This window comes from Pseudopipra pipra, chromosome 24 (genome assembly GCF_036250125.1).
Source record: "Pseudopipra pipra isolate bDixPip1 chromosome 24, bDixPip1.hap1, whole genome shotgun sequence".
Classification (NCBI taxonomy): Eukaryota; Metazoa; Chordata; class Aves; order Passeriformes; family Pipridae; genus Pseudopipra; species Pseudopipra pipra.
Window position 1 is genome coordinate 2,318,938 of NC_087572.1, and position 26,914 is coordinate 2,345,851.

The 26,914-nt window shown below is 61.0% G+C and overlaps 1 protein-coding gene across 2 annotated transcripts in view; it reads left to right on the forward strand.

Annotated features, from left to right (window-relative positions):
- Positions 1–3,639: 3,639 nt before the first annotated feature.
- MACF1 (microtubule actin crosslinking factor 1) overlaps positions 3,640–26,914 on the forward strand; it is a 141,199-nt gene continuing 117,924 nt past the window's right edge. The window contains exons 1-2 of one of the 2 annotated variants that reach the window (XM_064635064.1): positions 3,640–3,730; positions 5,072–5,342. In XM_064635064.1, the coding sequence (XP_064491134.1) occupies positions 5,123–5,342 (220 nt within the window). In that variant the 5' untranslated portion in view covers positions 3,640–3,730; positions 5,072–5,122. The remainder of the gene's footprint in view (positions 3,731–5,071; positions 5,343–26,914) is intronic. The other variant, XM_064635065.1, reaches the window with a different exon arrangement.

The window sequence follows — 26,914 nt, forward strand, 5'->3', positions numbered from 1 at the left end:
GTGACCCCCGTGCCATGTCTGAACCCTCCCAATTGTTCATTATCATGATGGTTAATTATCCTTCCCTTTCCCAGAGAGACATTGTGTTCTGTGGAGAGACCGGGAATGTGGAGGAGGCTTCGGGAAGCAGCAGGATCACAGGGTCTGCCTCAGGAATGACTCTTCTGGTGGCGGCTTGACTGTGACAGTCCTCACCTTGGTGGCATCACAAACCCCTCCCGAGTTGGATGTGAAGGCTGGTGGCGCCTGGAGCCACGCCACAGCACGGGCTGGTGCTCCCAGGGAATTGCTGGTTGGGGAAAAAAAAACCCAACCAATCCTGTGATTGGGAAGGGTTGCTTTTCCAGGGAGAGGGGAAAAAAAACAACCGGGCTCAGCAAAAAGCCTGGCAGCCTGCTGGTGGTGAGGGTGACTCATCCCGAGCGGTCCAGATGTCTGAGGGAATATTGGGATGTATCTGAGCACTCCTGGCTCCCGAGTGGCTCTTTAGAGCCGCTCAAAACCTAATTGCTCTGATTGCTCTGGCGATCGGTGCTATCTCAGCCAAGGGCACACAGAGCGCGCCATTTGCCGGTAGTTAAAAGCTCTGTCAGGAATTTCGGCCAACAAAGGGACTAATCAAAGGCTTGATGAAAACGATCAAGTTCATGGAGAGATAAAAAAAAAAACAAACCAAACCTCCCAGCTCTGGTGGGAGGAGAGCGTGGCTGAGGCTCTGGGCAGTGAGATCGAAAATGGGTCCGATGCTCCCGAGTTCCCTCGGGCAAAGGGATTTGGAGCATCCTCGGCTTCGGAATGTGGTTCACCACAGAGCCCTGAACAAGATCCATTTCCAGCCTGTAGTAGTTCCAAATTTACATTTTGCTCTTTGCCTTTTTTGTCGTCTTTTTGGCGCAGGGTATTGCCACGTCCCCGGCTGGGTGGGAGGCACTGGGGGCTGGGCTGGGGTGGGAGATCTCTGTGGGGAGCCACTTCTGCTGTCGGCACGGCCTCGGTGGGGCAGGAGCTGGTGAGGGAAGAGCTCATCGCTGCTCTCCCAGCACCGTCCCTTCCCCTATCCCCGTTTTCCTATAACCCCCAGCCACCAGCAGTGGGAGTTGGGGTTCTGGGGTTCGGGTGAGCCCCCCACCTCCTGCAGCACCCTCAGCCCTGCATGTTCCAGGAGCCCAGGCAGCATCTGCAGCTCCTTTGCCTTGGAGAAGGGGAATAAACAACTCTTGGGAGATGAATAATTTATCAAAAGTCGAGTGAAAAGGCAGGTTTTATCCCTGGGCTTGGGCGAAGGTTTTAATGAAGGAGAGAGGACAAACCCGGGGGCAGAGCCATGTGCTGACTGATTCTCACCAGGAGACATCCCCCTGCAGCCCTGTGGGTGCCCAAGGCCTTGGCACCCTGGGGTGGGTGTCCCAGGGGTCCCCACCTTCCTGCTGTGCAGCACAGGAATGGGGAGATCAAATGATTTAGGGACGATCCCCCTGCCCACCTCCCCCCTTCCACCTGAAATAGCAACTCCCTGTCTCCATGTAGGCAAAACAACACAAGATCTTAACCCAGATCCGCAGCACGAATAATCCAGCACCCCCTGGCGCTGCGAGGGATTTTGGGAAACGCGTTTCAGGTGTGAGATCCACACAGGCTGGAACAGGCACCGTCTCCTGGCCGCCCTCACTCCTCCAGGATTCAACAGGGCTCGGATTGGCCGGGTTTGCTCCCAGAGCACCGTGAGGGAGGAGGCTGGAGCCAGGCTGGTGACATGGAGTGCAGGGTGACGGAGGGACACGTCACCCCAGAGCCAGCGCCGGGCTCCCCACGAGAGCCGTGAACCCTGTGCCACGGCCTGGGGGCAGGTGGTGCCTGGTCAGCGTGGGGGTGACCAAGGGTGTCACAGCGTCACCCTGGTGTGAGCCAAGGGCTGGGCTGTCCGTGGCTGGGCTCACAGGGCCATCAGGTCTGTCACCTCTGTCACCTCCCTGCTCCGCAGACACGTGGTTGAGCTGCCCAACCCGTCTGGGAGCTTCGGGAATGGTGCGAGTGGTGTCTGGTTCTTCAGGCACTTCCCTCCTCCCAGCGCGTCTGAGGCCTCTGGCGCTGGTGGGATGAGCCTTCCCTGCTCCCCAGCTCTCACGGATTTAGGGGTTCCTCATGACGATGGGAACCACAGACCTCACTGGAGCACATTCATCCGTCAGTGTCCAGCGTGGACCCGACCACGCGCTCCAGGGGTGTGCGACCTGCACAGGGAGGGAAGAGAAAGTGCTGCCAGGGTGGTGGGGCTGGTGCCAACCCACCAGGACACCCTTTTCTAGGATGCTATTTACTCTTGCCCCAGTTCCTCAGCACCAGTCTGGCCTGGCTGCAGTGTTGTTGGGACTCCTGTGGGATCCCAGGAACTCACGCCCTCATTCCCAGCTGGAGCTCCTGTCATCAAGGCCTTGGCTGCTGCACCTGTGGGATCATCCCACCAGTGAATCCACACCTGGGCGGGTTTTGGCCCCATCCCTGACCGGGCCAGGCAGGGCCGTAGGGCAGCACGTGCTCCTCTACAGCCACATCCCAAGCGTCCAAGAGCACTGCGGTGTCACCGCACCCCACGCCCGTGTCCTCTCGCTGGAAGTGCTCAGGAAAACAACAGCCACCGGGAAGCAGAAGGGACGTGTTTTGGGATGAGACCTGAAAACCGGCGGGGGAGAGATGCCCAGGGGGCAGCCGGGTGCGCCGAGACCCCGGGGGGACTGGGGCGCCGGGCTGGGCCGGGCCGTGTGCGGCGCCGCGGGAGCAGCCGCGCTGGCCCCGGGCCGTGGCACGGGGCTGGTGCTGCTCGTTGGGTCCCGCCGTCGGTGCGGGGCGGCTGGATCTGCCGTCAGCCGGAGCGGTTTATCCTGCTTCACTCCTGCCAGGCGGCCGGGGCCGTCCTGCAGCTCCGCCACCCCTTCGGGCTGCTCCTGGTGTCCCTGCCCGCACCTCGCCTGGCGCTGGGACAGATCCGGCTGGGGCTGGGATGCCCCTCCGCCCCGCAGGTGAGGCCCTGGGCAGGTCACAGCTCTCCCAGCACGGCCCTTTCCGTGCCTGTCCCTGCTCCTGTCCCCCTTCACCCTGCTCGTGTCCCCCCCGCTGTGCTCCCACCGCGGCTGTGGCTGCTGGCCCCGATCCCGGATCGATGGATGCTCTGATTACCCTGGGCCTGGGGGGATGCAGGGGACGGGCTGGAGGAGGGATGCTGAGGTGACGCAGGAGGGTCTCGGAGGGGGGGTGTGTGTGGAGCACTGGGAGCTGATGGGTGGTTTGGGGGGACCCCCTGTACAGTGGGTGGGGAGCTGCTCAGTGGCTTGGGGGGTTCCCCTATGCAAGGGGGTGCGGAGGCAGCAGGCGTTGGGGTGCCCTGAGGAGCACGGGCAGGTTGAGGGGAGGGGGGGCACAGGGTGGGAGCCCCGAGGGGGTGCCCGGGGCCGGACCGGGGGTGCCCGGGGCGGCCGTGCCGGTTGTGCTGGTGTAGGAGCGGGGGCGGCCGGGCCGGTCCCGGGGCTGCGCGGGGCGGGAGGCGGCCGGGACCCCCCCGCCGCTCCCGCCGCCCGGTGGGCAGGGCCGGGCCGGGCCGGGGGAGGCGCCGCGGCGGCGGGAGCGCACGGCGGGGCCGGGAGCGGCCGGACCGGGAGAGCACGGCGGGGCCGGGCCGGCATCGGGAGCGCCGCGTCCTGCCCGCGCCCAGTCGGTACCGGAGCGGCCGCGGGGGGTGAGCGGGGCCGGGTGCGGGAGCGGGGGTGCGCACCCGGGAGGGAGGGAACGAGGAAGGGCGGCGGATGGAGCGGGGATGGGCCGGGGATGGAGCGGGGAAGCGCTGGGGATGGTGCGGGGATGGAGCGAGGAAGCGCCAGGGAGGAGCGGGGGATGGAGCGGCAAGGGCAGGAGGCAGGGATGGAGCGGGGATGGAGCGCGGAAGGGCGGCGGGTGGGGATGGGAATGGACCGGGAAAAGGGGGCAGCAGCCGCCCGGGCTGGGCTGGAGCTGCGGGCACCGGAGGGTGCCGTGAGGGGGGGTGGTGTTGAACCGGGGGGGAGCAGGACCCGCGGGGGCCAGACCGGCCCCGTGTGCCCCCGCAGAGCCGTGCCCGCACCCCGCTGCCTCCCGCACCTGCTGCCCCCCCGCCCGCGCCGCAACCCCGGGTCCAGCCCCCGCAGCCCCCGGCTCTGCCTCTCCCTGGGCACCGGAACCCCCCCGGCCTCGCGGCCCCCCCCAGCCCCACACCTCTGGGTCCCCCAAAAACAGGGCGCGGGCTGAGCCCCCCGGGGCTGCCTGGGGGAGCCGCGGTTTTGGGCCGCGATTCATTTTTTCACAGCTTTTCAATGGGGGGTGAATGACTCATGGAATCCTTTCTCCTTTTCTTTCGATGTTTTTTTGGGTCTCTTTGTTCCTGTTTTGCCGATTAAATGATGGGAATAAGGAAAGGCTCGGCGCGATGGAGGCGGCTCCTGCGCCGCGGCACATCGGTTGTAGGAGTCTCAGGCATTTTTTCCTGGTCGTGCTAGAGGACACAATGAGATTTATTTTAAATATGTCTCATGCAAGGTGCTTATTTGCCCAGCGTGTGTACGCGGCACAGCTCACTCCCGGCGTGCTCCAGAAAGCCCTACCATCTTCCCCTGCCATGATTAATAGGATTTTTAGAGCCATTCCCATTCTCAGAGGGGAAAAACCTGCAGGTACAAAGGGCAGCGCCGATCTGCTGCTCCTTCTTGTGCCGAGCACAAAGAAACCAAACCCAAAAAGGTTGGACTTGGCTTTGTGGGAGTGAACTGGTGCTGGGGATGCCAGTGTGGGCTTTGCTGGTGGAGGGGAAGCCGTGCCACTGTCCCCATCCCTGGGAATCCCAGCTGTCAGACCAGCAAGGGGGAAACTGAGGCATCATTTAGGAGCTTTGGGAGGGCTGATTCACCCGCCCAAGAGGACATTTGGGCAGGGGCTGAGGGCAGGGACGTCCAGGGTGGGATGGTCCCTTCTCCATCAGCCCCAGCACCTGTGGCAGGGAAGGACCCACCAGTGGCCCGGTGTCACGAGCTGTTTGCTCCTCCTGCAGGGTGCTGCCCGTGGGGACGTCCTGCCCGCCCTCCTGCCCGTGCCCTGGGCCATGTCGTCCTCCGATGAGGAGACCCTCAGCGAGCGGTCGTGCCGGAGCGAGCGGTCGTGCCGGAGCGAGCGCTCCTACCGCAGCGAGCGCTCGGGCAGCCTCTCCCCCTGCCCGCCCGGCGACACCTTGCCCTGGAATTTACCCCTCCATGAGCAGAGGAAGAGGAAGAGCCAGGACTCTGTGCTGGACCCGGCTGAGAGGGCTGTTGTCAGGGTGGCAGGTAAGTCAGCGCCCTTTTGTGCAGTGGATCCCTCTTGGGGATGGGTAGATGGGGCTCCCCCCAAGGTGGCTGAGATGGTCTCGGGGTCATCCCTGTGCCCTACTGCTTCCCAGGGAGACTGGGGATGGATGGGATGGGGAACAGAGGGATGGATGTGGCTTTTGGTGGGTGAGGACCAGGGTGGTGGCTTGGTTCTGCCAAGGCTTTGTCCTCTTCAGGCTCGCCCTGGGCAGTTCATACCCTCAGCACTGGGGTTAAGGGATGACTGGGCTCCTCCAACTCGTGGGTTGGGTGACATTAGAATGCTTAATTAAGGACTAAATGGCTCCTTGGTAGAACAATGCCCTTGGCTGTACTCCAAGGAGGAATTTGCCCTGGGAGGTTTGGGATTCCCACCTGGATGATGTTGCTGGGGCTGCTCCTTTGCCCTGGTGGTGTCCATGGACAGCCCCATCGCTCTGGTCATTGTGTCACTGCTCTGTGTGTCCCCCTTCTGCTGCCCCGCCGTGATGCCCAGGTCACAGCCCTGGGGAAGGAATGGGGATGGGAAGGAGAAACAAAGACAGGGATGGACCCACTGTGGCCAATGGCTCCTTCTCCAAGTGCTGGTTGAGGGGGGAGGTGGGAACTCTGCTCCAGGGCTGTTGGGGAGGGACGATGGAGGAGTTTGCTCAGGGTGGTGGCTCCAGGCACCAGAGCCAGAATTTGCTTCTTCACTGGGGCCAAACAGCCATCGGGGGCTTTGATCTGCATCTGCTGGGGTCTGTCCACAACTCCCTGCACTCCAGGCGCCTTTGATCTGCTCCTGCCGGAGCAAACGGGATTCAGGGACATGCTGAGGGGCCCCCGCCGAGCCCTGGCCGGGCTGTTCCTGGCTGTTGCTCCAAGGGAAACCCAGGGCCCAGCTTTTATTTTGCTGGTGGAGGTGGGCATGAGGGTGACAACTCCTGAGGTGCCCGCTCTGCCCCTCCAGCCCCTGCCAGCCCCAAGCCCATGGCCAAATCAGCCCCAGCGCTGGGCTCTGCACCCTGTGGGGGCTCAGGTTGGGAGCACCGGGGAGCAGGGACAGCACCTGGTGCAGGGATAGGTGCCACTAGGTCAGGAGTCGCCGTGGGGTGCTGCTGGGCTCCCTCCCTGCCTGCCCCATGGCACAGGGGTGCGTGCAGCTCTGGTCGTGCCATGGTGCCACTCGGGTGCCATCCCGGCTCCGGGCATCTTGGGGCTGGAAGAACCAGTTGATTCAAATGATGGTTCTTGAGAATGCACCGTCTGGGGCTGGGGGAAGCAAATGTGCAGGGTGTGGCTGGTCCTGCCCCAAATCCCAGCACCGCCGGGGCTGGGAGATGACCGGGTACCAGGATCCCAACGTGCCCATCATAGAATCATGGAATGGTCTGGCTTGGAAGGGACCTTAAAGGGCATCTCATTCCAAACCCCCTGCCACAGGCAGGGACACCTTTCACTAGACCATGTTGCTCAGAGCTCCATCCAGCCTGGCCTTTAACACTTCTGGGCTGGACCATCACCTCTCATGGCCCCTCTGTGCCCCAAAAGCCCCATCCTGATGGGTGCTGAGCACCCTCCTGCACCCGAGAGACAGACCTCGTCAAGGCACAGCCATTCCCCAGCTGCCTTTCTGCCCGGGATGCCGAGTGCTTGTCCTGATGGCAGCTGGATCCAGCCCGTGATTAAAGGCAGGGGGATGTCACAAAATTCGGTTTCATGCAGATTCCCCATTAAAAATAACTTGGGAGGTGCAGCGAGACAGTGCTGAGCTGGGGGAAAAAAAAAAAAAGAGTTCCGAGACAGTTTTGTGTCACCAAGTTTGAAAATGAGCTGAAATATTGATTCAGATCCTTGCATTATTCAGCGGGAATGTCTGCAGGGCGCCGGCCGCCCCAGCGCCTCTTCCCACCGCAGGGACTGGGCTGGGGACCAGGGATCCAGGGATGGGGCCTGTGGAATGTGCCCCGGGGGGAGCTGGCACCCCTCGGTGTGCCTGGGGAGGGGGAAGGGGCTTGGCTCCTTGGGATCCCCAGGAAGGGGCACCAGGGACCCGGCACAGGAGTGAGGGCAGAGCCTGGGCATCGTGAGGGGCTGGGGAGCCCCATCCTGTGCCCACCGTGGGCAGGGGAGTGTGGCACCTCAGTGGCTTTGGGGGGACACATGGACCTGGGGGGCTCTTCCTCCTCACTGTCCATGGGGTCTAGTGGTCTCTGCGTCCTTTCTGGCCGTCAGAGCCAAAAAAAGGAGGACCCGGCTGTGACCATGGAGGGGTTGCACCAGTGAGGACCTTGCTGGAGGTGCCGGTGCTGTGGTGCAGGGGACTGGGACGCGCTGGCCTGTGTCCCCAGGCAGTTCTGGAGCTGTTCCCTGCTTTACTGGCAGCTCCTTGGAAGGCAGTGGTGGGGGAGAGGTGGGGGGGAGCAGGACGTGAAGGGTCAGACTCTGCCCCTTGGCCCCGCTCGCTCTGTCTCGCTCCAGGCACTTGGCAGAGGGTGAGAGTGGGCGGTGGGGGCTGTTTTTTAGGGGGAAAAACAGGCTCTTTCATCCTAAATCTGCTCATACTTGGTGCTGCCAGGGTTGTGTTGGGGTGCTGGGGTGGTGCCGGGGCAGGAGGGGCCGGGGGAATCTGGGGGGCCGGGGGTGAGCGGGCAGGGGTGATGGACGAGGCGTCACAGGGGTTTTCCAAGGGCTCTTTGAAAAGACTCCTGGGAGTCCTTTGTCACCCGGGCGCGTCACCCGCGCCGCTGGCAGAGCCGGCGCTGGCTGAGGGAGGGAGCTGTGCTTCATCCCCGGGGACACGGGAACAAACCCCCTTGTTCTCCGCTGCCTTGGGAGCAGCAGCGGGGCCAGGGCAGGCTCCGAGCAGCATTCCCGCTGCCCGGGGAGGAACCGCTGAGTGCCAGCTGGCGGGCACAGATTTCCCTTTCCCTGGGAACGCGTTTTTGGGTCAGAGGGATGTGGTGAGCGCAGGCACCTCTGCAGGGCTCCGTGCGGGGCGGCTCTGCGGGCAGAGCCGGAGGAGCTGCATCCCTGTGGCCATTCCCAGTGGATGCTCTGGCCATTCCCAGTAGGATGCTCCACTGCCCGAGGATGCCTGCCTGGCTCTGGCACCACTGGGCACAAAGACCCTGCCATGAGGTCGCTGGGATTCAAACCCTCCTCCCTGTGGAGGCTCAGGCAGGGATGCAGCCGGACACTGGCGCTCAGTGCCATGTTAATTACTTTTCCTAATTAAGGCACCATGATGAGGGGGAGATGCCTCCAAAACCAGGGTGAGGGGGTGATTTGTGTAACCCCACCCTAGGCCAAAGGCTGCAGGAGGACAAGGAGGAGGAGAAAGAGGAGGAGGAGGATGCTGCTGCTGCTCATGTTTCCTCTTCATCCCCTGGAGGAGTGTGGGTGCAGCCACCCCCAACCCTGGGGGGATTTGGGGGTCTCTGGGTGATGGTGGGGAGACACAGGGTGTCTGCCTGAGCGGGATGGGGCTTTTCTTGTTTCCATGGTTACCCAGCCAGGCCCTCCAGTTGCCATGGGAACGGCGCATCAGGGTGAAAAAGCAGCATCTTGAGATGGCCAAAAAAGGCGACAAGGGGCCTGGCTCTCCCTGCTCACAGCTCCCACCCAGCTCCAGCCAGGATCCCAGCCTGGGGGTCACCCACAGGCTCACCAGTCCCCCCAGTTGCTCTCATGCTGGTGGCAGGTTGCGGTGCAGAGCCTTGGGCACATAGGGAGTGGGACCCCCATCCTGGGCACAGTGGGACTGGGGGCAGCTCAGATGCTGTCCCGCTTGGGTGCACTGGGATGCACTGGGATGCAGTGTTTTGATTGCAGAGGGTGCTCTGGGTGCACTGGGCAGCAATGCCCTTGTGGCACTGGGAGGTGCTGGGGTGCACTGGGATGCATGGGGCTGCAGTGATCTGGGCTCACAGGAGTGCACTGGGATACACTGGGCTGCACTGGGATGAACTGCCCTGGGCTCACAGGAATGCACTGGGATACACTGGGCTGCACTGGGATGAACTGCCCTGGGCTCACTGGGATGTGCTGGGGGCACTACTTGCCACTAGGACACTCTGGCATCACGTGTGGCCCTGCTGGACTGTGTCTACCCCCTTGATGTCACCCCCCCCACGTCACCCCCACTGTCACCCCCCCACTGTCATCCCTTGGTGTCACTCCTCACTGTCACCCTCCACTGCCACCCCAGTGTCACTCCCACTGTCACTTGCTCTGTGTCACCCCCAGTGTCCCCCACCCAGTGTAACCCCCGGGTGTCCCCCCAGTGTCACCCCAGTCACCCCCACTGCCACCACCAGGGGTCGCTGCGGGGCCAGGGCGGGCGCAGGGGGCGTGGCCCATTGATGGGGCGTGGCCTATCCCGGGGGGGCGGAGCGTACAATGACCATCGTGTCGGGGGTGTGCCCAGCGCCAGCGGGCGTGTCCGAGGGGCGTGTCCGTGCCTACAAGCGTGTCCAGGGGGCGTGTCCAAGGCGTATCCCTATGGGTGGGCGTGCCCCGATGGGCGTGGCCCATGCAAATCAGCGCGCCCAGGGGGCGTGTCTCTCCGAGTGGGCGTGTCGCCGGGCGTGCCGCTTTAACGGGCGTGTCCTGTGCCTGTGGGCGTGTCCCGGGGGTGGGCGTGTCCCCCGCGGTGGGCGGGGCCGCGGGCCCGGGCGCGGCGGCGGAAGCGGCCCCGGCGCAGACCGGCCCTGGCCGCGCCGCCGGCAGCTGCGCCCAGCGCGGGCACAAAGGGGCCGCCATGGCCGGCTACGTGCCGGGGCTGCTCCCGGCCAACCGCACCCAGGAGAAGGAGTTCGTCCAGGCCTACGAGGACGTGCTGGAGCGTTACAAAGGTAACCCGCGCACCGGCGGGGCCTGCAGGGCGGCGGGGAGGCCCCCGCGGGGATGAGCCGGCGCCCTGCCGGTGCCGTGAACGGTGCTGTGCCTGTGCCCGCGGGGGCGGCCCCGGGAGCTCGGCGGGGCGGGGTGCTCTGGGGGGCATCCTCGGGCAGCCCCTGCGTGGGGTACCCCGGGGTCCGGGTGTCCCCCCGGTATGGAGGTGCCCCGGGGTCCGGGTGTCCCCCCGGTATGGGGGTGCCCCGGGGTCCGGGTGTCCCCCCGGTATGGAGGTGCCCCGGGGTCCGGGTGTCCCCCCGCTATGGGGGTGCCCCGGGGTCCGGGTGTCCCCCCGGTATGGGGGTGCCCCGGGGTCCAGGTGTCCCCCCGGTATGGGGGTGCCCCCGGGTCCGGGTGTCTCCCCCCACCCCCAGCGTGGGGAGCTCAGGGTCTGAGTGTCCTCCCCAATGTGGGGTACCCCACGGTCCGGGTGTCCCCCTGGCATGGGGGTACCCGGGGTCTGTGTGTCCCCCTGGTGTGGGGTGCTCAGGGTCCAAGTGTCCCACGGTGTGGGGTACCCAAGTGCCCCAGGTGTCCCCTGTGTGCAATGCCTGAAGGCTGAGAGTCCCCTGCGTGGGCTGCCCCGGGTTCCTGCGTGGGCTGTCTGTATCCTCAGTGTCTCTCTGTGGGGTTCCTGGGGTACCGTGTCCCCTGCGTGGGCTCAGCATCCCTGTGTGCGGTGCCCTAGGGGTGAGTGGCACTGCTGTCCCCTGCGTGGGATGTCTGGGTGTTTCTGCATGAACTGCTTGAGGGGGGGGGCTCAGCATCCCCGTGTGAGCTTCCCGTGTCCCCTGTGTGGGATTCCCAGAGTTTTTGGGGTCCCTGTGTCCAGCAGCCAGCATCCCACCACCACGCCTTGGTGCTCGGACATCCTCCATCCCTGTGCCCTCACTGGGGTGGCACGAGGTATGTGGGGACCCACCAGTGTCCCCACGGGGCTGGGCTCCCTCCCTGAGCCGCAGCTGGGCAGGGAGGAAGGGTTGAGATGCTCCCCAGGCCGGTGTGGTGGCGGCTGTGCCGGTGCCGGTACCGGCAGTGAGTGTGCAGTTTTGATGTCAGCGGCTCACCCCCGGCAGTTGTGTGCGTTCCCATTCTTCTGCTTGTTATTATTATTTTTTTCCCCTCTCCTCTGCTGCAGTGCTAGACTTGTCCTGGAGCCCAGATTTCAGCCCCACAGGGCTCCCAGCGCTCCGTTTTTATAAGTTTAGCAGCCAAGTCTCTTTAAAATGCGGATGGATGGCCGAGCCCAGAGGAGCCAGGCGCTCGCGGCGCCTGTTTCCTTTTCCTTTCTGCCTGCAGAGAAAGGGGAATAATGGATTCCCTGGCTCCCCGATTCAGGGGGTGCCACTCAAACCTCCCAGAGGTGGGAGAGACGCGCAGCCTCGCTCCGCTTCCACAGGGAGCAGGGGATAAAGCCTCTTCGGGCGCCCTGGAAAGGCACTGGAGAACGTGACTCGGGCTCATCCCAAGTACTTGACAAACTTTTATTAATAAAAAGCTGCTTTGATGTAGTTGGGTTCAGCGTGGAGACGCAGGAAGCAGTGCAGCGGGTGCCAGCGCTGGCACGGGAAGAGCTGCTGTTTGCATCGGGTTTGCTTTGTTCCAAAAGAGAAATGGAAATTCCAGTGCCTGTGTGTGCTGGCCCAGCTGGAGCACCCCTTTCACCTGGGCTCCCTTTGCCCGTCCTGTGCTCTGGCTGTGGGTGCTTTCACTGAGCAGTTGGGCTCCTCTGGGGAGGAGTTTCTTTTTAGGTAATACCTGATATTTGTGCTGGGATATGGTAGAAAGCTGGTAATAGCTTGGAAATACCCTGCTGGGTGTTGTTTGAGCGTGTTTGTGGTGTAGGGAGAATGAGTGTTTATACTCCAAAAAGCCTACCTTTGCTTTTGACTCCTTCCCAGCTCCCCACCTGTGCTGAGAGGGCTGAGTGGGAGCCCCAGATTGGGTTGCTGGGCTCTGAGTCGGTGGTTGTGTCGTCTCTCCCCTGTTTTCCCCCATTGCAGCTCCTGTAAACGGTTTGGGTTTTCCTGTCCAGAGCAAGTTTTCCGCTGGCTCATCCCCTCCCCCTCTTAATCCTGCAAAAACGTGGAGTTTTCAGCGAAATGTGACTGCTGAGGGCAGACTGGGGAGACCTGTGGCGTTGGTGTCTGGCTCGTGGTGGCCACTCTGTACCTGTCACATCCAGGACCTGGTGCTGCCAACACTGGCTCACACCGTCAGAGGGCAAGGAGGACGCTTGGCCCTGCTGGAACCGGGATGGCAAATTGACACCACCACTCTATTCCTAAAAAAAAAATAGCCTAAAACCCCCAATCTGAGCAGTGGGGCCTCTGCTGCTGAGCAAGCCAGGACAGGTCAGGAGGCAAGGAGGGCGATGGCACGGGAAGGGGTCTTGGAGCGGCACGTGGAGCTATAAATCCAGCCTTTCCCTGATGAGCAGGAGTGAACCAGCTGGCAGATCCCCGTGATTTCTTTCTTTGTGAGAACACCCACCTTCGGCAGCGGGGTGCTGGGGGGGTGTGCCGCAGCGCCGCGGCCGTGCCGGGGGAGGAGGTTTGCATCAGCACTGCAGGGGCACCCACCTGGTCCCGAGGGGGTGGGTTGAGCAAGGGGACGGGGCTAAAGATGGAGAATTTGGCGATGGAGGCTCCGGCGCTGCCTCCCTGAGCGTGGCTTCCTTCAGCTGCCGGCATCCTCGGGGGGCACAGCGCCCTCCGGGTTGTCCTGTCCGGAATAGAGCCCCCACACCTGCAGCTGGAAGGTCTCCAGCGCCACGACCTTCACCAATCTGGCCCAGTTTCCTGCGGCTGCACTGGGGAGGGACGTGGCGTGGGGCAGGTTCCAGCCCCGCTTGCCTCATCGCTGGATCGCAGCGGCGCGTGCCGGGACGTGCAGCGCGGGTGCCGGCGGGAGTGGTGGTGGTGGATCCCTTCTGGATGCTGCCCCCGGGCAGAGGGGGCTCTAGGCAGGAAGAAAGGCCTGGCTCTGTCCTCCCATGGGCACAGGGCTCAGCAGCTGAGGCCGCTTTCCGTTCCCATGGCGTGGACTTCCCCTGGTGTTTAAGGGAGTGCTGACAATCACTCTGGAAAGCAGGATCCAGCTTGTGGCCCTGTTCTGAGCAGCCCCTGTGACGTTTGGCAGCTCAAGGGTGGCGGTAGTGCTGCTGAGAGCTCAGGTCATGCTTTCCCTGCTCTGTAAACATTAACTAATCAATCCTGGTGAGATCCTTTCTTTTTCATAATTAACTCTTTTTTGGGGATTGGGGGTAGGAACCTGTAGCTGTGGTGCCTGAGAAGATTTTTCCCACCCCCGGCGCCGTCTCTGCCAGCTCCGTGGTGCCCAGCACGTGGCCTGGCGTGTTTGGACTGGGACAGCGCAGGGTGGCTTGTCACCTTGTGCGAGTAACCTGGCTCCTGCTAGGGAGGGAACAACCTTCCAGGGAGTGGAGGAGAGCCTGGGGTGGGCAGCAGAGGTGGAAGACCCTTGTATAAATCAACCAGGGTTCATTTCCACTTGGGAGTGGAGCCTTCCTGGTGGTGGGTGGCAGTCCTGGCCATTCCCATCTCTGAAGAACATAATTTTTTTTCCACTTGTGTCTTGTCTTGTGCCGTAACAAATACAACTAGTGGTGTCTGGACCCCGGTGCTGGGGTCTTGGAGGTGCCTTGAGCTAAGCAGCTCTCCCAGCACACAGCTGCCTCCTGATGCAAGGCTGTTGCTGGGATTTCATCCCACAAGGATAAACGTCATTCCTGGGTGGTGCTGAGTGGGCTGCATGAGGTCCCTGCGGTCTCTGAGAGCCCTGGTGGGACTGGTGGTATGACAGTGACTCCTCACTGGGGGAGAGGAAGCCCTTCTTCCTCTTCATTGCCTGGGAGGAGGGCTGGCCAAGTGCCACTTTCGGAGTGGAGAGTCCCTGGCTTGAGCAAGCACAGGGGGAAGCTGGGCTGGAAGCCATCAGACTTCCCATCATTGAGTGGGATAATGCTGATTTTTTTTTTGGGGGGGGGAGGTGCATGGGAGTTGTTGCCTTCCCTGGTCCTGGGGGGGGACCATAGGCAAAGGGGAGGCTCGAGGAGGTGGCAGGAGCCTTGGGCAGCCTCGGGTGCCTGAGGTGGAGCCTGAGCACTTGGTGGAAGATGTTTTGCTCGTGCTTGTTTTGGCCAACGGGGAAATGGAGTTGGTGGTTTCTCAGGTGGCAGGACCCACCCCACCTCGCCCGGCCGGCTCTCCGCTGCCTTCGCAGTGGAGTCATCACCATCCCAAGGCACAGCGGTGCCTCCCGGGCTGGGATTGCCCGGCGGGGAGGCGCGTGCCTCCCCCCATCCCGCCGGCGTGCCCGCCACGAATCAACGGGAAGCTCGCCGTCCTTGTCCTGGTGCCCTGCTAATGAACCAGAACCGTGGCTGAGCCCGGCTCGCAGGTCCCGGGGCTGTTGGCTGCTTCCCCTCCTTTCCATGTGCTCCTGGGCCAGAGAGAAAATCCCCTGGGGAGGTGGGGTGGTGGGTGTCCGTCCGAGGTGGCCGCATCCGCGGTACCTCGCCGGCACAGGCACCGGTGACCCGCTGGTGTGCGGGGCCGTGCCGGAAGGCTTTGATCTCATTGCAGCAGCCAGCTCGCCGCCGAGCCTCTGGAAAGGGCTGTTCTCTCCCTGCTCTTCTCAGCACAGCCTGCACACATTCCCGTCGGAGCCTTTTCCTTCCCGGCTCATGCTTCAGGGTGAGACCGGAGTCTTTGACCTCCGTCTGCTGGTTTCCAGCCAACCCCCTTTCCAGGCTCGTCTCGCTTGTGTCAGCTAAGTTTAGACTGCTCTGGACATACCGTGGCTGATGCCAGTGGCAAGAAACCTCCCAGAGGGAAGTAAAACAAGAGGTTTTATTTAAATTCGAAGTGTCTTAACACCATTGTTTGAACACCCTGGGTGATAAGTGCTCTTTTTATGCATGTAAAATGGATAAATTCAGCTGTGGAAGCAGCAGGGCACTGCAGATCCCAGTTGCTGGGAGGGAGGTGTAGGGAGAGGCTGTGCTGGAGCTTGGGGTGGGTATGCTGGGATCTCTGGATAAATCTCCATCCTCCTGCACAGAGGGGCTGCGAGTCCTCCGTGGTGCCGCAGACTTGGCCTGGTTCCTGCACGGGGCAGTGCAGGATCTGCCTGCTGGAGAGCCAGGACAGGTGTGGGGCAGCAGGAAGATGCTTGGAGCAGCTGGGAAGCAGAGCAGCCCCTCCTGGGGCTCTGCTCAGACAGGGAAGCCCTGGAAGGGACCCCACTCCCTGAGCTCAAATAATCCAGCCCTTCCCACCGCTCTCTGTGGCTCGGCCGTCCCCAGGGCGTTGCTGCCCTGGAAGCTCCGTGTGCTGTGGATGGATCCTAGCAACGCCAGCTGAGTTTTCCAGGCAGATGAGGCAATCGCTGCCCCTGGGGCGAGGCAGTGCAGTGGTTGGTGTGCTGGCACAACACACCTGGGATGGGGCCAGCAGCAGGGACACGGTGGGAGCACTAATTTGTGGGGCTGGTGGTGGCCGTCACCCGTGACGTGCCCCCCGGCACGGCAGTGCAGAGGGAACCTTCCCAGGGCCGTGGGCAGGACCTTCAAACCGGCTCCTCTCCGCACCCTGACTGATTGCTCACACCTTTCCCATCCCATCCGAGTCTGCGGGTGGGGTGGGAACCAGCAGAGCCAGGGGTGGGAACCAGCAGAGCCAGTGCTGGGAGGTGGTGGAGGCAGGGTGATGTTCTCCCCAGCACAGGGAGCAGAGCAGCTTCCTGGTAGTGGGATCCCCTACCTGGACGTCCCCATCCTCCATCCCGAGCAGCCAGGCCTGCAGCATCCCTGCTGGATGCTGGCCTCCTTCTCCTTCCAGACACTCTTTCTCAAGGCTTGCTGGAAGCTCCAGACTTAAGTTCTCAGCACTGCCCTATCTGGGGGGGGGGGGGGCTGAGCTGGGTTTGGGGGTGTTCAAACAGCCTCCAGCTTGGAAAGGGAAACTGCCAAGGAAGTTCCCTGCACGGCAGCGTCTGCAAAGCACAGAGGATGCTTGTGTTAATAAGCTGGGAAGTTTCATTTCCAAGCTCACGTCTGGATGGATCCCACCCGGCTTGGGGGCCGGGGAGGGGGATCCTCCAGCATCAGCTTCCCACTGAAATGTGTGGTAGGGCGGGAGGCTGAGTGATCAGATTTGGTGTGTGTTTGGCCGTGGACATGGTAAAGTGAGTCCTGGGAAGTGATCTGAGATGTGTGTCCTGCTTCTAGGTCAGATAAGCCCAGAAATTCCTGGAAGGTGGGGGAGCGGGGAGGGCTGTTGGTTGAGGTGGTTTGGGAGATTTTGGCTGATAAGTGGGACGCTGATCCCAGCAGGATGAGCTGAGGCTCCCTCTTGCCCCATTGGAGCAGAGCCATGAGCAGGCTCTGACAGTGCAGATGGGATCCTGGGTCTCTGGGTACCAGCAGAGATGAGACAGGTCTGGCTTCAGGTCTTGTGCTTGTGCCTGGTCCCTGCAGCCACATCCTTGCAGTGCCAGGAGTGTCCCTTTGTCGCTCCCCTGTTTATCAGCGATCTGGGCCAGTGAGCCCTGGGTTCTGCGAGGCCACAATCATATTTATTTTGTTGTTTTCCTGTGCGTGACATGCTGCATTTCCATTTTTCATTTCCTGTTGAGCCCTGTTTCCCTCCAGCGAGTCCAAGCGTGCCGGCAGCCGCCTGCCCTCACTGTGCTCGCATCCAGCATTCTTTAATGATGCTGGGGAAGCTTTTCCAGCCTCCCACAGGTGATGAGTGCTCTGTTTTGCATCCCTACAGCTCCTGCGTGGGTTGTATTCTCTCCCAGCCTCTGCTTTTGCTCACCTTGATCTCTGCTGGAACCCCTGCCCAAGTCAAAGGCATGGCCCTGGCACGGTTAGGATTGAAACCACCTCTGCCCCATCCTGCTCCTAAGTCCTTTCTCTGCCCTTGCTGCCTCCCAACCCACTGCCCAGCTCCTGCAGTGCCTTGATCCAGGTGGGATGTTTGTGCTGACTTCTGGTTGTGTCAGATCAGGGTGTAACTTGTCTTGGTTTTTATTAATCGTTATTTGGGTCCGTTGTGGCCTTTCAGAAATGCTTTTGCCAGCAGCTTATTTTTCCCTGCAGGAAACTGTATACAAGGGCTCCCGTGGCAGAGAGATTCGTGTTGACCTTGGGCAGTTTTGCTACAAGAGCCCTACCGGTAAAAACTATCCTGTGGGAACGACTCCTTCCCATGTGGAGCAGGGCCGGCTGTCTCCCCAGCCCAGCAGTCCCCTGCCAGCTAATGAGCGTTAATTAATGCCCCTGCACCACCTCCCTGCTTCGGGAATGTTCAGTTGACACTAGGATTGCTACAGTGATGTTGGGGACAGCTGGTGTGTCCGTGGCCATCACTGTGACCCTGCTGGGGGCTCGCCAGGGTGGTGGTGGTGCAGCCATGCTGGTGAGGCTGCCCCTAAATAAATGCACCCTGCACCTCAGGCGTGCCCTGGATCAAACCTCCCTCCCCTGGCTCCGCCATCGTCCTTGGAATGGCTGGAACAGCCCTTGCCCCACTGCTGGTGACGGTGGGGAAGGGCAGTGGAGCCCCCCAGCTGCACATTGGGATGGGGGCAGTGCCCTGGGACGAGGCTGGAGGGGACAGCCATGATTTCATTGCAGGCGGCTCCAGACGCTGCCTGTGGAGATATTTCATCCTCTCTCCGGCTGTTTGGGATGCTTCTCGTTCCTGCTGTGGAGGGCAGTTGCCGGGCTGGGAGATGCTGGGATTCCTCAGCAGGCTGGCTGTGTGGTGGCCATGGCAGGAGCTGGGGGCTCCCCTCACTCTCCCCCCAGTCTCACTGTGCTGATTTGCTGATTGAGCCAGCTGGAAGATTCTCCCTCCTCCAGGAATTCCTGGCGTTCCCAGCGGGGAGAGGGAGCCGGGATGCTTGTGGATGGAGGGAGCTGGGATGCCTGTGGATAGGGTTTGGTGGCGTCAGACCTGCTTCCCATTAACCCCCTGGGGATGGGAGGAGGGAAGTGCCGCTCTCCCCATCACCACCGGGTTTGGGGGGACTGGTGGGTTCCAGCTGCCTTCCCACTCTGCTGACTTGTTTCCGTGTTAGATCCATTAGGGAGCAAAGCAGGAGGGAGGCACTGACCCCCCCCCCACAAGTGTGGGGTTACCCTGCTCACCCTGGGGGTGCAGAGCCACAGTGGGTGCTGGGGGAGAGCTGTGGTGCTGGAGGGGCCAATTCTGGGCAGCTGCATCTCCCTCCCACCGTTGTAATTTTGGAGCAGCTGCCGGCTTGCCATGCCCATCCTGGTGGTGTCTGGTCTCTCCCCTTTGCTGGGAAGGGGAGGATGGGGATAATTCAGGTGGGATGTTGACGGTGCTGCTATTCCCCTGTGATGGGCTCAGCTCTCCCTCTGTCCCTGTTTGGGGGGTGTGGGAGGGGAAGGAGACGATGTCCCCCTGCTCCCCTTCTGTGGGGCTGTTCCTCCCTTCCTTCTCACAGCCCCTTTGTCAGCAAGAAGCAGGGTTTCTTTCCTTTTTCTTTTTTTGTTCTTGGAGGAAAATTCCATTGTGCTATTTTTAGTGGTGACAACTTGGCTTCTCGCAACAACTTTATTCTGCTCCCGGCGCTGCCGACGGGCGCGGGGGGCTGTCTGTGGGAGCGGCCCCACGATGCCAGGGATGCAGCAGGGCTGCCAGCCAGGCACCTCCAGCTCCAGCCTTGAATCCAGGCTGCTCATGTGGGCACTCACTGGCTATTGGATCAGCTCCTTGCTGCAACAACGAGCCCACAGGGCTCGGACAGCCCCTCTTGAAGGCAGTGCCATCTTCAGGTGTCACCTCCATCCCACTAGAGCCCAGTGATGGATACGGGTGGTGCAGAGGTTTCTGGTGTAATCAGAGTGCGGGGGAGGCACCTCAGCACCTGCCCCTCTTTTCCCCCTCGGAGCTCCCAGAGGGATTTTGGTTCCCTGGTTCCCAGGCAGGCAGCTGTCAGGGGCACAGGTGGCAACTGGCCTGCTGGGTTTGCTCCGTTCACAATGGAAAGCAACACCCCCAGTGTGGGTCAGCCCCTGGAGAGGTGTCCGTCTGTCCATGGAGCTGTGGAGAAGGTGGACACAGGGCCGCTTCCATGAGTGTTTTGGCTTTATTAATATTTTTGTGGATAATGTGGGGCGTTGCCATGGGATGCTGCTTGCTTTGGGATGTACCCCAACGCAGGGTGAAAGAGCTGGGATATTCATGCACTCATGGATAAGGGGAATTTCCTTGCCCCCCTGAGACACAGGGAGCTCCCACTCCTGGTTTCTGGGGGGAGATTTGGCTCCTGCAGCACATCCTTGCTCTGGTTTCTCTCCCTTCTTCCTCTGGCAAAGCTCAAAGCTCGTGCAGGTGTGACAGGGTGGCTCTGCTGGGAGGTGCAGGAACCCAGGGAGGCAGATCCTGCACCGTGTGGTGGGTCTTGCTCAATCTGCTGGGATCTTTCCGGATACAGGGAGAGCAGGATCTACCTCCATGACAGCTCATTTCAACACCTCTGATGCTATTATTGTTATTATGAGTTATTTGATTTGAGAGAAGTGCTGGTCCATGCCCAGTGGACAGCAGTCCTGCTGAAGGGCAGCAGTGAGCAGGGCAGGTGCTTGGATCCCCCTCTGGGCTGGTTCCTGCTGCCAAAAATTCCTTTAAAACCAGTAAATCTCCTTTTCGGCTTTGTAAGCACCATGCTGCCAGTGCAGGGTGAGCATGTGGCAAATGTCAGGGGGCAAAGACAGGAGGGATCTGCCTCCCATCTGCTCGTGGGTGTCACCTGGCTCATTTTTCCACCACTTTGACACTTTTTCTGGTGGCTTCTCCCAGGCTGATGGGCTGGGGTCAGAGTCACCAGGGTGGCTTTTCCCACAGGATGAGGACACTATGCTCTGCCCACTGACTGTGTTTTCCCAGTCTTCTGCCTTCCCATCTTGAAGCCTGGTGGTTTTTTTTTCCTTCCCTCGCCTTCCCAGTTCCCTCAAACATACTCCTTGCTGGAAATATATCCCCAGGACATACAATCCCTGAAATCTGGCGTGGAGGGGTGGGGTAAGGGATGCCGGGGGGCCCTGATGGTGCGGGGCACTCGCTGGGCTCATTTGCAAAAGGGGGGTGGCCTCGAGCCATGGGAGGTTTTCATGTGCTTCATCTAATAAGGAAACACTGCCAGTGGTCAAAGGGCGACGGGCGAGGACTCCAGCGGGAATGCCGAGCTGGAGACAGCGGCTGGAGCTTGTGGGCCACCCTGATGCCACTCAGCTGAGCAGCGGGGTGGGTTCGGCTGGAAAATGAACTTGGAGAAGTACAGGAAGTTCCTGGGTGGACTCGGCACCCTGAGAGGTATTTCTCACCCTCCGTGGTGTGGATGTGCAGCGCGGGGAGAGGCTGAGCCGCTCCGGCTGAGCCCGACCATCTGCCATCGATCGCTGATCGCGGCGAATCGAGCACTCCCGGGATGTCCAGGAGCCGCTGGCTCCCCGTGGAGCTCCCAGGCGGGCAGGGGTGGTGCCTTCCATGGCTCCGCTTCACTTCCCTCTTTTGTCTTTTATTTGGATTTGGAGCGCTGTGGTCCGGGCACAAAGCGAGTGCTGGGGCAGCGGCTGACCCAGCCCTGGGAGCAGTGCAGGGAGGCCGGGGAAGCTGCTTTGCAAATAACAACTGGAAAAGAAATTGAGCTCAAATTCCTGCTAAAGTGAGAGGAGCTGGCTGCCGTTCCCACGGGATGGGGGCTGATCCGGCTTTGGTGAGGTTGTTTTCGGTGCATGGATCCCACTGCCTGCGGGTGCACAGTGGCACCCGGGTGCAGATTGCTGTTTTCCCCCTTCCTTTCTTTCTAAAACTCTTTCCCAGGGCTTTGTCCTCTTCTGCCTCGCAGGCTGTCCCTGGAGAGCTGCCTGGGACACCGGATCCTGCGGGGCTGGCCCCTGGCAGGTGGCTGGAGGCAGGCGGTCGTTGTCCCGCTGCTGCAGGCAGCGAGCCCGGGCTGCGGGAGAGCAGCTCAGTTTACCTGGTGCTCTGGGAATGCTTTCCTTGCTTTTTCTCCCCCTTCTTCCTTTATTTTTATCCCTCCCCGCTGTTAGAGGAGCTTTTATCCCTCCGGAATTCCCAGCCAACCTCACCCCGCTGCAGACAGCTCTGGGGATTCTCCTGCTCGGAAGGAAGGCAGAGCGGAAAACAGAAGGCACCTGGAATGCCATCGCCTGTCATCCAACAACACTCTCATTGACTTGCCCCTTTTTACAGCGTGGCCTCAGCCCGGCTGGGCTTTACCAGCTGATCCCATTGTATAACAAAGGTGAATCAATTCCATGTTTAATTTAGCAGGGAGCCAAGGGAGTTGTCACCGGCGGGCTGGCAGCCTCCCCACCCTCCCGCGAAGGGTTAATCCCGCAGCTCTGTGGCTGACAGCTGCCCTGAGTTATCGAGTCTGGGAGGAATATAATTCACTTTCTTATGCTGCCGTGGTGTCCATCATAAATTTTTCCTGAGCCTCGCTGCAGCTGGCACTGGGAATCAATGTGAAAGGAGCCCTGAGTCGCTGTGTGCCGGGGGTGGTGACCGGCTCCATCCTCCCCATCTGCAGCCCCTTGGCAGCCAGAGCAGGGTTGGGTGCTGGGTTTGGGTGCCAGTGACCCTCCTCTCTGTGTTTTGGGGCTGCTGCTGAACCTCTCACACGGGGCTTTCCAGCCCCGTTTCCAGCTGCAGCTCAGCAAATTCCCCTCCTGCCTGCGAGAGCGAGGTGTGGGGAGCCAACACGACGTTATTAATCGCGTTTACAAGGTGACTGGTTGCAGGAGCTGATCTGGCAGCATTCCCCTCTCCAGGTGCTGCCCAGAGCCCTGCCGGGAGCGCTGGCTCCCGCGCTGGCTCCCACATCCCGTTGCTTGTGGCACTTTCCACTCCTGTGAGCCTGTAATGGGAACATGAAAACCTGGGTGGCAAGTCCCCAGGAAGCCCAATCTTCAGGTTTTGGTCTGTTTGGCTGCCTGCAGACTGAGCGATGCTGACTTTGTCTGTCACCAGCTCTGTTTACCACAGGCCTGTGTGGCTTTAATTCAGGAAGTGGAGCAGGCAGGGAGATGGAGGAAAGCACGTTGTGGGCAGGGAAGGGGCAAGGAGCTGGAAGTGTTCAAAGCTAGGCTGGATGGGGCTTGGAGCAACCGGCTGTAGAGGAAGGTGGCCCTGCTCATGCCAGGGGGTGGGACTGGATGGGCTTTAAGGTCTCTTCCAACCAAACCAGTCTGAGATTCTACGCTTGGAGGAGGCCAAGCAGCTCTTTGAGTGGGCACAACCACCCCTTTCATGCTGCTGGGGGGTTTCCCCACACATCCAAGCACAGAAGGGATGCTCACCTTTGCAGGCAGTGATGGTTGGCTCTGTGGTGCCCACTGGCATGGAAACATTGTGCCATGCATCTTGCTGTTGCTGTTTGGCATTTGCCACGGATCTAAGTGTGCTCTTAGTGCTGAAAACAGTTGGCCCAGCCTGCCCTTGAGCTGCTGGGCTGGCCAGAGCTGGAGGAAAACAAGGTTTTATTGCTGGAGAGGTTTCTTTTCCCTTCTCCCCCCTCATCTCTATTCATCTCCCCAGGGAGGTGGAGGCAGCAGCGGATATTGGAGCTGGGAGTGTTTCATATGTAAATGCTCGTGTATGTAAGTCCAGGCCCCTGACCCCCGGCGCCGTGCCAGCATCCATCTCCTCCCAAAGGCTTGGAGAGCATCCCAGTGCCCCCAGCCCGCCCAGCTGGGATGGGGCTGGGGGGCCCTGCCAGATCCCTGCCTCTGTGCCAGGGACAAAAGATGCTGCTCCATGAGGGACCCTGCCCCAGTGGGTGCGGGGTCACCTGGACTTTCCACACAGTTTCCATCTTGAGTTTCCCGGGGCAGCGTCTGTCACGGCCCCTGGGGTGACCAGATCCTTTGGGCTCGGCTCAGGAAACCCATTTGATTACAAATTTATTGCTGGGTTAATTTTACCAGGAGCACGAGGACGGCTGGTTTCGCTTTCTGAGGAGTTTGTTGTTTACTTGGCAGCTGGCTCAAACCCGGCATCTCCTCGGCCCTCTCGGTGCATGCCAGCTAATCTGGCTCCATCTGACCTTGTCGCTGCCACGTGCTTTCCCCAGGGGAATCAGGTTCAGATTTTCCTTGTGCCCAGGCAGCCATGAGTGGGTCCGTGCTCGTTCCTGCTGCCTCACCATCGTGCACGTGCCCGCAGTGACGAGTTTCTTGGCCCCGTTGAGTTTCTGCTGTTAAAAAAAGAGGGGTTTAGGTGTTACATGCTGGCCCTGCTGCCAGAGGGATGTGAGGGATTATTGGAGCAGGAGTCAGGAGCAGCCTCCTGCCCCGGTGTGTGCCACGGTGCCAGTGCTGGAGCGGCACCACAGCTCATCCCCGTGTGCCGCCGTCGCTGTTTGCTTTCGTCCCATCATGTGGTGGCTTCCCTGAGGAGCAGCCCGGGCTGGGGCCACCCAAGGTGGCCGGGTGTGATAAGAGATCCAGGGCCACCATCTGCCCCGGCCACCGCGGGTGGAGACTCTGGTGAGTTTTGGTTCCTCTGGCACGTGGCTCTCGCAGCCCTGTCTCCCTCTGTATGAGGAGGATGGGGCTGGTCGCTCCTGGGAATGGGATGATGGTGTTCCTCTGGCACAGCCGCCTGGTGAGGTGTCCCCTGGGCACCACTGCCAGCTGTGGGGACTCGCAGGCTGTGCCCTAACTGAGGGTCCCTGTTGGTTTACAGCTTTCCTACCATAGCCTTGTGGTTTTAGTCCTGGAAAGGTCCAGCTCAGCCCTGCTGAGGGAATCTGCTGGGCTTGGGCCAGGCTGGTGGGGTCCAGCAGATCTGGGGCTTGAACGAAGAGGGCAGAGCAATGTTAGCAACTGGATTATTTCATTTGCTTTTTAACAGGGATTAAGGTTCTCTGTGGGAGAGCAGGTCTCTAGGGAACAGAAGTTTCAGGCTCTTGCCTCCCTCCTTTTTTTTAATCCTACGTTTCTCTCTGCTGCTGCTGCTGCATGCCAAGGCCGGCCGGCCAGGAGCTGGCGGCAGCAGCTGGGATGAAACATCACTTCAGGGCACGGCACAGTCACGAACCATGACCCTGGCTGAGCCCATGGAGGGACCAGGACGAGATCCTGGGTGCTGTGGGGAGGGTGCTGTGGGTGCCCTGCTCCCCAGGCCACCACCCCTGTCCAGTGGAAGGGTGCTGGTGCTGGCTGGCTGACCGAGCTGCCGCTCCTTCGCCGCCTCCTGCCTGGCGCTAATCAGGTTTCACACTGCTTAGTTTGGGACATCTAATGAGATCAGGGCTCAAGGTTGCTGCCTGCCCTCCATCTGCAGAGGAAGAGGAGGGAATCGGCTGCTTCCTTCTCTTTGACCTCCATTTCTCAGAGGAGGCTTTGCACATCTCCTGTTCTAGGGTGGCAGCTCTGCCACCTCTGTCCTTGTGTTCCTTGTGACCCTGAGCTGCTTTTTGGGGCACACCTGGGGGGGGCTGAAGGCAGAAGATGGGGGGACACACAGCTTCCTAACAGCACTTTGGGCTGACCTCCCTTTGCCTCTGTGCTTTATTTGTGAGGAGCAGGATGAGGGCACCAGAGCTGGGGGCTGCCAGCCCGGCCATACCCAGGCAGCCCAGTCAGGGGGAGCCCAGCCCTGACTCCCCTGGCCCTGACACCCCCGTTGTGTGGACCCTGTGCAAACACAGCACCCCCAAACAAAGCCCAGCCAGTTCCCACTAGCCTAACGTTTTCCTATTTCTCCCGCTGCCAAGCAGCCTTTGGTTGGCGTTGGAATAACAAGCCTCTTTGCGGAGACACCGGGTCTTTTGTTAGCTGGTAGAAAAGGAGTTTTGATGCCGGCCATCCCTCCACCCCCCGGCTTTCCTGCTCCCTAAGCCGCTGCTGTGGGAAGTGCAAAGCTTGGACTTGAGCGGCCGGGGATGATCCAACCGCTGTGACTCCGACCCGGCTCCCTGCAGTTCTCCCTGGGGCTCAGCTGTGGGGTCTGGCTCCTCCAAGAGAGACTGGGGCCTGGGACTTTATTTTGGGGATTTTTCCAGGATTCGGGGCATTCCTGGTGCTCAACTCCTGTGCAGGCAGCGGGAGCAGGTGCTGGATTCAACCAGAGCTTGGGGTGCTCTCTGGCACAGGGCTCTGCCAGGGCTTCTGTCAAATCTTGTGGTGGGGTTTTTTTCTGGTGTTTTTTATGTTTTGGGGTTTTTTTTCACGGCTTTTTCTCTCCACTGTCAGGGTGTGCTGGGAATTCCGGAGCGGGTGTTTACCCAGCCCCAGAGACAGCGGCTCTGTGGAGGTGTGTGGTGTTGTCCCTGTGGCCAGAGGGGCAGGGAGGGACCCAGAGATGGCATCGCCTTCCTCCTCCTCCCCCGGCCTGGGAAAGATGCCACCTCTCCGTGTCAGCACAGGCCCCTGGGAAGGCGTGCAGACGTGTGTGTCCTCTTGCACGTGGGCGTGCGAGCGAGCCTTCCTCTGCCTAGAGCTGACATTGCTCACTCCCAAAAAGACTTGGTGTTCTCTGCCATGAAACCTTTGCTGTTCTTATCCCTGCGCATCCCTGTGCTCCGGCACCACCTCATCCCTCTCACCCAGCAGCTCCATGTGCATCCAAGACGGCTCCAAGCTGCCCTCGCTGCTTGGCCGTCTGCCTCCGGATGTGCAGCTTTTATCTGTGCCCGGGTGCTGCTGCTTGTCTCTGTTTCCTGCTCCCTCTGCCCTTTCCTTGCAGGACGGTGGCACTGAGTTCATGCCAGCTCAGGGGAGTTCGGTGCTTTCCCAGGGCCGGGGTTACGTGGCCGTGAGTCTCGTGGCATCATTCGATGAGCAAGCGCCCTCCGGCTCCCTGCCAGCGTCCTCGCAGGGGTGACGAGCCAGGGGAGGCTTCCGAGAAGTGGAAGGGGATGAAATAATGCCTGAACTGCTGCGTCAGCAAAATCCCAGCAGCCTTGGAGAGGGTGGATGGAAGGAGGGTTTGTAATGCTGGGAAAGAAGCGGTGAGATCACCCTCATCCCCTCTCCGGCGTGACTCGCTCACTTTCGGGCTGAAGGGATGGATCAAAAGCCTGGACAGTGTTGGAGAGGGTTGGAATGAGGCGTGTCCAGGATGGCATTGCATGCACGTGGCTCGTGTGTGTGGATCTGCTGGGATCCATGTTGTGGGAGACAGGGAGCTGTGGTCACTTTGGGGGATGCATGGAGGGGTGGGCACCCTACCTGCGTGGGGAGCAGCAGGGCTGGAAGTGCTGATGGCTACGGATTTCCCTGGGAAAGGTGCTGAATCTGGAGCACCAAAAGTGAGCCCAGCCAAGGAAAGGAAGCTGGAGCTCCCTGCTGGTGCCTTGGAGATGCTGACTGCTTTTCCTGCAGGAGCTGTGGGGGCCAGGTGAGCCTCCCTGCTCCTGCTGTGAAGGGAACAGTCTCCTTTTGGGTGATTTTGGAGATTCTTGAGGCCCTGTGTTCTTCTGTTGGCTCCATCCATCTCATTGGAGTTGCCCCCTTTGGATAGCCCCTGTTGGGATGTCAGATTCCTGTAGACCCCATAACTGCTGGTGTGCTGGGGGATTTGCCCTCCAGCCTGGGAGCAGGAGTTCATGCCTAGCTCTGCTGCTGGGGAATGATT